This window comes from Apium graveolens, unplaced genomic scaffold (genome assembly GCF_009905375.1).
Source record: "Apium graveolens cultivar Ventura unplaced genomic scaffold, ASM990537v1 ctg9008, whole genome shotgun sequence".
NCBI lineage: Eukaryota > Viridiplantae > Streptophyta > Magnoliopsida > Apiales > Apiaceae > Apium > Apium graveolens.
This window is the reverse complement of record NW_027421658.1, coordinates 10,416-21,129: the sequence shown is the minus strand read 5'-3', so window position 1 is coordinate 21,129 and position 10,714 is coordinate 10,416. Positions and strand designations below refer to the sequence as shown.

The 10,714-nt window shown below is 28.7% G+C and overlaps 1 protein-coding gene and 1 long non-coding RNA gene across 2 annotated transcripts; both read right to left on the bottom strand.

The window, feature by feature from the left end:
• Positions 1-430: 430 nt before the first annotated feature.
• Positions 431-1,823, bottom strand: LOC141705532 (G2/mitotic-specific cyclin-2-like). Its single transcript, XM_074508446.1, has 4 exons — positions 1,779-1,823; positions 1,614-1,687; positions 907-1,021; positions 431-814 (listed from the first exon to the last, which is right to left on the bottom strand). The coding sequence occupies exons 1-4, from the start codon at positions 1,821-1,823 to the stop codon at positions 431-433; spliced, it is 618 nt and encodes a 205-aa protein (XP_074364547.1).
• Positions 1,824-8,898: 7,075 nt separating this feature from the next.
• Positions 8,899-9,666, bottom strand: LOC141705536 (uncharacterized). Its single transcript, XR_012568390.1, has 3 exons — positions 9,541-9,666; positions 9,178-9,395; positions 8,899-9,072 (listed from the first exon to the last, which is right to left on the bottom strand). It is a non-coding gene; the product is annotated as an uncharacterized LOC141705536 (long non-coding RNA).
• Positions 9,667-10,714: the final 1,048 nt, after the last annotated feature.

Below are 10,714 nucleotides of genomic sequence, written 5' to 3'. Positions count from 1 at the left end.
ATCTAACTTAACAATAATGGTTTTGTAAAAAACCATTATTGTTAACTTATTCGATATTTTCATAAACAACAGTTTATAATCTTTTTTTAACTAGTAAAACCATTATCATGAATGTTTTTTGTTTAAAAGACAATGGTGTAAAAAATTTAAACCATTGCAAAGAATATCAAAAGACAACAATTTTTTAAAAAAAATATATGTGCAGTGACACATACAACGGTCTTCATCATTTTTAAGTGGGTTGCACACAATTTTTTACAAAGTTAATCTCATTATTTAAAATAAATCAATTTTAAAATAAAATGATATTATAATAATTCAATTGTTATTTCACAATTGAAATTAAATTTATAATACAAAGGTTCTCTACAAGAATTACAACTATAACTTAAAATCTATTTCTAAATATGCTCATTAAGGTACACAATAACTAATTTGCATACATATATTCATAAGGGGTAGGGACAGTCAAGTTCCATTCAAGCCCACCGAGAATTTTCTTCTCCATAACTAGCACTTGTTGATTAGTGTAACCTTTGTGTGAAATTTTGGTAAAATCATTCACTTCAGGGGCCCATATCTCTTCATACTTTGAGGTTGTAAGCATTGAACTAATGCCCAATAACTGCAGTTCCTTCCTTCCCACTATCTCCGTTGCTAGATAGCGATCGATTATGTTGATTGTGAGGTAAATATTCTCTGGCATCAGATCCAATTTTTTGTGAATTTCAATCAACCAGTCTACAAGTATGGCTCTCATTTTCTTATTAATTTCAGGATGTGATTGTATGTAGTCAAAAACCTTGGTCTCATTCTACAAGAGAGAAGAGTTTGACAGGTCAGACTTGTGCAATATAGTACTACAAGTATTAAGTTCAATACAATTTGTTCAAGATTAAAATGTACCTCAAAAAGCTTGTAGAACTTGTACATGTCCTCCATATACTCAACAGCTGCCAACTCATTGTTGGCATCAGCAACATCAATATCAACAATTTGTACCTTGGGTTTCTTAGTTAATCTGCAAGCAGCAGGAGAACTATTACAACTGTTTCAGTGGCTGAAATAGCACCATTACAACCAGCCGGAATGCACGTTATTGGAGTAGATTCAAGAGCTACTAGTAATGTATCATGTCACCGTGATTCAGTCACTGAACCTATTATGGTTTTAATGTTTAGGCTAACTCGTTTTAGTCTATCTGCCCAACTATATACTTATCAGTAAAGAAGTGTTCTTAAGGAATTATTTTCCTTGAAATTGCAAAGAAGTGTTAATCATATAAATATACATTCTTTTGTACTTCACTACTCGTTAGCACTAATAACAAGTATCCATTACACAATTAACTAACCATAAAGCAGCTGAAAAAACCAGCACAAAAAGCAGAGTTTAACGATAATGATGCAAAAACACAAGATTAAACTCGAAAATCAGATAAAGTCTATGAGAAAACTTAACTCTGCAAGTAGTAAAATACCGTATCATCACTTTGCAACTTTGCATTTGTGGGGAGCATTCATCATTTGTGAGGAGCATTCAACAATCTCTTATGCTTACTATTATGCTAAATGACTAAAAACAATTATCACTACCACACCAAAATAGCAGACCTTTGCCTTTTATCTTGTAATATAGTACTAGACAAAAGTTCAGGAAGAAATGGGAAGAAGTCATAAACACTAAACTGTCAACAAGTTATAAAATTATGATGTGAATACTTATGAAGTGCATTCATATCTCAACAAAAGGCCTCAACTAGTCTGACATCCTTATACAAAAGCAAATATAGGCATATAAAGAGTAACTAACAAAAAATACATTACTTAAAGGCAAAAAAAAGGCAGCACTGTAATAATTAGAAATCAATTAAAGGACTCGGACCAGTCTTAAACAGCAAAGTTCAAATGCTATATGTCTAGGTGGGATAACTAAAACAGAAGTTTAAGATAATAGTGATGAACCTACGGGTTATGGCAATCAGTAGTGTCCTCGTTTACAAGAAGAGACCATTTCGTCCTTCCACTACACCCAAAATGCTTAACCTACATGACTTTATGCCCAAATATAAATTGAAACCCAATCCTAAACTGAAGCCCTAAACTAATAAAAGAATAAGACCTAAAAATTGAATTACAAATGGAAGAATAGAAAATAGAAAACAACCCCAAATCGAAGAAAAGTACACATACATCTAAATATGTGTGATGCGTAGAGATATATACACTTACATCGATCTGGGTGTCTATGAAGTGTATTGACTCTGGTTGTAAGATTGAGAGAGAAGGAGATAGAGGGGGAGAGATGGAGAGAAAGAGAGAGTTCGATCTGTTTATGATGTTGAGATTGAATAGCGGAGGGTATGATATTTAGGGATTGAGATAGAAGGGGGAAACCAAGACTTGAGAAGGCATAAATGAAATATTGGCCGGTGGAGGAAACCAAATATTAGTCTTGATTTAGTAAAAAAAATATCAAATTTACAAGTAGCTGTATTTAAATAATAATAACTTCAAATAATTTTCAGTATAACGTAATTTGACATAAAAATTGAAAATTTTAAATTATTTTTTAAAGTATTAAAAGTTATAACATTACCATTCTACAACATCATCGAAAAAATATCTTCATGAAATTAATTTCGTAATCGAGAAATAATCTTAATTTTTGGATTTGGACTTTTAATCAATTTTCATTAAAATTGAAATTTTAAATTATTTTTTACAATATTAAAAGTAATAACATTAACATTCTCCAAGATCATCGGAAAAAAATCTTCATGAAATTAATTCTTTAATCGAAAAATAATCTTAATTTTTGGATTTGCACTTTTATTCAAAAAAATTTATAATCATGCAAGATATAATTTTTAGTAATTTTTTAATAACTTATCGCATTCTAGGAAGTAGTGCTTCTACAAGATTTATCTATTCCTGACATCCAAGATAAATTTGAAATTTTTTAATAATTTTTTATATGATTGAAATTGATGTATTTTAATATCTATATGGTTGGATCGTCAAAAAACTCATTTAAAAATTTATCTTATAAATCGTGAACAAATCTCGTTGTTGGGAGTAGTACTTTTATTAGATTTTTCTAATCCTGACATGCAAAATTAATTTGAAATTTTTTAATAATTTTTTTATATGACTAAAATTGATATATCTAAACATCTGAAAAGTTGGATTGTCGAAAAAAATTATTTTAAATATTAATCTTGTAAATCGCGAACGAGTCTTGTTGTTGGGAGTGGTACTTTTACTAGATTTTCCGAATCCTAACATGCAAGATGAATTTGAAATTTTTAATAATTTTTTTATATGACTAAAATTGATATATCTTAACATTCGTACGGTTCAATCATCAAAAAAATCATTTTAAAAAATAATCTTGTAAATCGGAAACGAGTCTTGTTGTTGGGGGTGGTACTTTTACTAGATTTTCCGATTTCTGACATGCAAAATGAATATGAAATTTTTTAATAATTTTTTTATATGACTAAAATCGATATATTTTCATATATATATGGCTCGATCGTCGAAAAACTCTTTTTAAAAATTTATCTTATAAATTGTGAACAAATCTCGTTGTTAGGAGTGATACTTTTACTACATTTTTCTAATCCTCACATGCAAGATTAATTTGAAATTTTTAATAATTTTTTCATATGACTAAAATTGATTTATCTTAACATACTTACAGTTGGATCATCGAAAAAATCATTTTAAATATTAATCTTGTAAATCGGGAACGAGTCTCGTTGTCGGTAGGGGTACTTTTACTAGATTTTTCTAATCATGACATGCAAGATGGATTTCAAATTTGTTAATAATTTTTTCATATGACTAAAATTGATATATCTTAATATTCGTATGATTGGATCATAGAAAAATTCATTTTAAAAATTAATCTTGTAAATCGGGAACGAGTCTCGTTGTCGTGAGTGTTACTTTTACTATATTTTTCTGATCCTGACATGCAAGATAGATTTCAAATTTGTTAATAATTTTTTAATATAAATAAAATTGATATATCTTAACATTGGTACGGCTGGATCATCGAAAAAATCATTTTAAAAATTTATCTTGTAAATCTGGAACGAGTCTCGTTGTTGGGGGTGGTACTTTAACTAAATTTTTCTAATCCTGACATGCAAGATGGATTTCAAATTTGTTAATAATTTTTTCATGACTAAATCTTAACATCCGTACGTTTGGATCGTCGAAAAAATCATTTTAAAAATTAATCTTGTAAATCAGGAACGAGTCTCGTTGTGGGGAGTGGTACTTTTACTAGATTTTTGTAATCCTCGCATGCAAGATGGATTTCAAATTTGTTAATAATTTTTTGATATGACTAAAATTGATATATCTTAACATCTGTACGGTTGGATCGTCGAAAATTTCATTTAAAAAAATGATCTTGTAAATCAGGAACGAGTCTCGTTGTCGGGATGGGTTTATGGGATTTTTCTATTCCTGGCATGCAAGATGAATTTTAAATTTTTTAATAATTTTTTTGTATGACTAAAATTGATATATCTTAATTTCCATATGATTGGGTCGTCGAAAAAATTATTTAAAAAATTTATCTTGTTAACAGAGAATCTCATTTTATACAGTAATACGTTTACAATGGTTTTCTTGAAACACCATTTTGTAACGATCAACAAAGACAATGCTCTTTTTATTATAAAACCGTTGTGTAAGCATATCAGCTTTTTTCAATCTAACGGCTAATATCTAATCCATTTCAATCAAGGGCTGTCATTTCCACACTTCAGCAATTCGAGTAAAATGTTTACAACCTATCATGGGGTGCCACCTCATCAGGTGGTGCCCACTTAAATTATAAAATAACTATTTTAGACAAGAGTTTTATTATGTTGTATGAAGGTTTCTAAGACAACCATTCTAAAAAGTGTTGTGTGAATTACACAACGTAATATCTAAAAGCTTGTATGAGACCAACTAAGACAACACTTTTGTTTTAACATAAAACCGTTGTATAAGAATATCAGTTATTTTTCGATCTCACGGCCGATATCAAATCTCATTTCAATGAAGGGCACTCATTTCGTCACCTCAGCAATCCTTGTGAATGATTTACCACCTATCACGTGTTGCCACCTCAATACGTGGTACCCATTAAAATTTCTCAGACAACTGTTTTTATCCTGTTGTTTGATAGTTTAGAGGACAACCTTTCTGAAAAACCGTTGTCTGAATTACACAATGTAATGTCAAAACGGTTATCGTATATCCCTATACGTTAACATAGTAACAGCGGTTTATAATCGTTGTGTTAAAGATTAACAACACTACATTTAAAAAACCGTTTTCTGACTCGATGAGAGAATACAACTTGTACAACAGTTTAAAAAAGATGAATATCCGTTGTTTGTTCTGGAGCTCACACAACTGTTTTTTCTGCAAAATCAATTAACCGTTGTATGATTTTTTAGGACGATAGTTTTTTTTACCGTTGTCTATCAACTGTTGTCTGATTGCAAAATTTTTGTAGTGCCAAATGTAACGACCGAGAAAATTACGCTCGTATTATATTATAATAAAGATATTTATGTGTATTATTATGTGATTAAATGTGTTGAGTCATTAAACCCTAATTGCTATGTGCTACGTGTCGTCTGTTTCGATCAGAATGTGATTCAGATATGTATTGAGTATTTTATCATAAGTTATATGTTTTATATCAAAACCCGTACAGCTCAAATAGAGTTTTAAAGCCCGTATTTCAAATAAAATCATTGGCCCTATTTTGCCAAAACGACCTGTATCATATCGCTATTCTGAACCCCTAAACGTTTTACAAATTTACCTTTTTCGCGAAAGATGACTTTTCCGGACCTCTTCGGGTACCAAAAGCCCCACAAAAATCACATTTTTATTTTTATATGATCATGAAATTATTATATATCTTTATTCTTTGCATTTTTGTAATATTCACATTTATTGGGAATTTTTAGCATTTATTTTGTATTTATTGGATATTTAAAAATTCATTATTAATACCCAAAAATTATAAAAATTGGGGCCAAATATTTTTATTAGGTTTGTAATTAGCCCCTTAATTTTATTTAGGGGTATTATTTTCACTACTATAAATAGCTGAATTAATATTAATTTTTAGTTAATTAATTATTAAAAATCAGTTTAATTAAATTAGAAAGTGTCGGTGACAAGTATGTTCTTAGAGGAGGGAGAAGATCAATCCATCATTTTAGGAGATTCACTAATCCATTGTAAAAGTTCAAGTAACCGATACAATCCTTGTTAAGAGACGAATCTATTGATATTAATATCAACAACTGAGGTTCGATTAATCTCAAAATCAATTTTTATGTTCTTGGCATGAATTTCGGTTTTTGATTGTGAAGAATCATTTGATTGTTTGGTTGATGCAATTAATTTTGTTGTAGTCCTAGGAGTGATTAGGTATTTTAATTTTAATTTTATAACCCCTAAATCGATGTGCCGAGTTCATGGGTTTTAGTATTTTTGATTTATTTATTTTTTAGAATTTTAGATATTTTTGATTATATGTACTGTTGGGAATGATTATAGCAGTCTATAGCTTTGATTTCCTATATGTTTTGTGAATTTTGGTTCACGATTTGGTAAGAAACGATTCTCCGAGGAGGTTCATCGGAAAAAAAATGGAGTTTTGGCCGGAGAACGGGATGGAGTGGTCGTCGATTGCGATGGAGAGGGTGGTTGTACGGTGAGAGAAGAAAGGAACGATGTTGCAGCTTAAACGAGTCGAAATCATTGCGTTTTGGCCGGGGTTTAGGCTCGCCGGAAAGCTCGCCAGAAATGGCCACCGTTGCCGTGTTCTGGGCTGTTCTTGAGGACCCGGGTTCGACCCGGTTTCAACCCGGAATTCGTCCTGGGTTTGATCTTCAAAACCAGATTTCCATTCCCCGTTTTCTGTTTCTGGATTTTTAATTAATTAATTATATTTTATAAAATCAAAAATCAGTTTTAAAAATTCTAAAAATTAAATAAAAATAAGTTTTAAATTCTGAAAAATATTATTAATACTTTCAGAATTATTTTAATAATTTAAAATTTTGAAATTAGTTATTTGATTGATTATTTAATTATTTATCTAATTATTTATTAGTTATTTATTAATTAATAATTAGGTAGTTAATTAATAAATAAGGATTAAAAATAATTGAATAATACGATTAAAGATTCGATAATTAGTTCTATAATATGAATAACTCGTACCTATGTGAAAAAGTGAACGATACGTTGGATTATAATTATTATTATTATTAGAGCGATAGTTAATTATTTGAGGAATATCGTAAAAATTATTCGAATCGAATAGTTAAATACAGATGATCGATTTAATCGTATAAGTGGTGATAAATTATAATTATCAGTAATAATAAGTTGATAGGTATACGAGGAATGCGAGTAGCTCGTATTTATACGAGTAGTTGATCGTTGAGTTAGATTATATTGCAAATAATAATTACTTATTCGATGAATAACGTAACCGTTAGTTGCATCGATTATTTATTTCTAGATAATTGATCTAATCAAGTAAGTGATAATAATTTGTAAATAATTATAATTAATCCTAATAATTAGGGAATAATAATTTTAAAATATAATAATTATTAAATAATTATTTAAAAATATAATTAAGGATTATTTAATTATAATTAAATATTTATAATTAATTATTAATTAATTAAATCTTGTTTAATTCATAATAATTAAACTGTTACTCCGATTTGAGTGAAACGAAGACCCCTATATTCAGAAAAATGAAAAAAATCCAATAAAAATAATTGTAAATAATAATTTCTTCCGAAAGAAAGTCGTCTTGTGATAGTTAAAGGTTTATAGGCCCTAATATAGGTAGAATCGGGTCAAATAAATCCCGAAAAATTATAAATAAAACCAAATAGGGTTAGTTAATATGGGTATAAGTCTAGTATCGATTCTAAAAAAATAATTATGAGATAAAAATCAATTATGTACCTTATATGCTATGTGCTTTACATGATTATGTGAACCTTATGTGTTATATAATTCTATATATTTATATACGCGAGTCAGATAGAAACGCATGGGTAGATTATTAGGGTTACGTGGTATTAATTTGAGATACGCGTATGTAGTAAGTTATCTAAATGACTACCTTTCCATGACTGATTCAGTATCGGCAAGGCAGATCAAGCAGGAGACCGAAGACGGTGTGTTGAACCAGGTTAAGTACGCGCCAGGCAAATTTTTCCCCTATTCTAAATTCAGAATAGTGAAATATATCCTACTTTTCATATCAATTATACATTGATAATTCTTGTTCATATACACTGATACACAGTTATTGATTCTTGTTTCTATTTCATTTCGATTCTTGATTTCTCCCAATTTATTGAATCCTCTATTCATACACTACAAGAAATTTGGCTTTTACCTACACATTATAAAGGTAGGTAAAAATACTTTATGTGTAGGTAAAGAGTTTTACCCACTAATAAAATATTGGTAGCGATTGGTAGGTAAAGGTTGGTGGAGAAATAGTCTTTACCTACATTTATTCAATTGGTAGGTAAAATATAAAGTGGTCCCTACTTTTCCAAATCATGAAAGATGAGTCATCGATGACATGTCACAAGTATATTGCAATAAGTTTTTTCCACGTTGAAACCCATGTGGTGGCTCACGAGTGATCCACATAGTTTTAGAAGTTTGTAACATGAGTGGTCGGAAAAAGTCAATTCGTGTCCGAGATTAGGCCATGATATATAATTGTTTTCTTTCAATTAACTTTAATATTAAATACATAAAATTGAAATGTGTAAATTTGAAAAAACATGAAATAATTTATTAACATGTAAAATGTACGCACGGAATAGAATTTAAAGATTTACAATAAAAATAATACAATTCAATCTTCAAATTCTATTAGGCATTATCTTGCATATCTTTCATGAACTAGAATGAGCAAGTAAGCTCGGACCATTTTCATTTGAGATAACTATCACTCTTCAAGACTTCTATTTATCCAGAATTTTCGTCATGATTCCTGTAAAGAAACCAACATTAAAATTCACTACTCAAACTTCCTTGAATTGTGGATTAATGAAATTAGAGACAAATAAATGCAATTAAAAAGGTAGAAATGGAACACCTCCAAATTAATCAATCGGTTGGTAGTTTAGAACGAATATTTCCCACACATTCTGGATGTTTGATACATGAGAGTAACTTTCTTATCTTCAAAAATATATTCTGTGTTATTACTCCAACCCGAGTATAGCTTTGTTTCGGGGGACAAGATCAGTACTCAAAACCACCATTGTAATTTGTAAAACGAGAATCTCTTTGAAGCATTCACTTTTATCAATTCTGAAAGTCAACAAGCATTAGACATTAGACGCACACTAACCAAATACATATAAATAATATTGATATATAATAATCAACATGTATTTATATTTTAAGAAAATAATAGATGGATGAAAATATACGTGGTAAAGCTAAAACTTGATACCTGTGTACAAGGGAGACCTGGAGAGAGATTTGAGATCCATATTGGCACGAAACTACTACTCCGCTTATATCATCATATTACTAGTCTAAATAAATACACCTCTTCCTTTGTGAAACAACCCAACTGTTAGCGAATACCATGCCACCCATTATGTGCATAACAATATCTTCTGTTATTCACTCATTTTTTATGGGAATGAATTTATCTCCAAAAAAGTATTATTTACCTTAGAATAAAATAAATTAGCTTATTTTATATTTGTAAAAATTTGAAGAATTTTCTTAACACAAAAAGATGTAATATACGTAACTATATTTTACAAAATTTTGTAAAATTTTATTTTATTTTTATTTATAATTATATATTTGTTTACTATTTTAATACTTATGAAAAAATAAATTTGTAATTTTATATAAGATATTAATAATTTATTGTAAATTCTATTAGTTCTAAATGTTCGAATGTACAATACTATTTGTGTCTTATGTTTATTTTTGAGAATCATTAGTTTAATTTCAATATAACGTTTCTTGCAATGATTAATATGCATATATTTTAGGATAGAGTAGAATTTTGTATTTTAGTTAGAATTGTAGGATACATAATTTGTTTAAAAGTTTTATTCGTTAAAAATTTTATTTAAATTTTTTTTTTAATTTATTTATAAAAAGAATTTCTAAAATTTTAAATATATAAAATAGATAAACTCATGAATATCATGATGCGACACTAATAACAGTATTTGTGTTAATTGATAATTTTAAATATAAACCAGACAAAAAAATATGAAAGTGAACTTGCTTGAATATTTTAATTAAAATAATATTACGTAATAAAATTACATATTATTTTTAAGTTTGTTTAAAAAATTAAAATTAAAAAATTAAAAAACATGATTATAACGGAAGATATTTATGAAGGAAGAGTGACACGTAATGTGTAGGTAAAGGAAGAGTGACACGTAATGTCCTCATCACTGGTTACCAGCGTCAAATTTGGTTTGATAACGTTGCACATATAAGTAAGTTGAGTATTTTACTTTTATACACCATTAAATTCTACAATTATAAATGTGTAGGTAAAGGTAGTTTTTAACTACCAATAGATAATGGTAGGTAAATTATTTGTAGGTAAAAGTACAATTTCTTGCAGTGATATTCCAATATTTTCACCC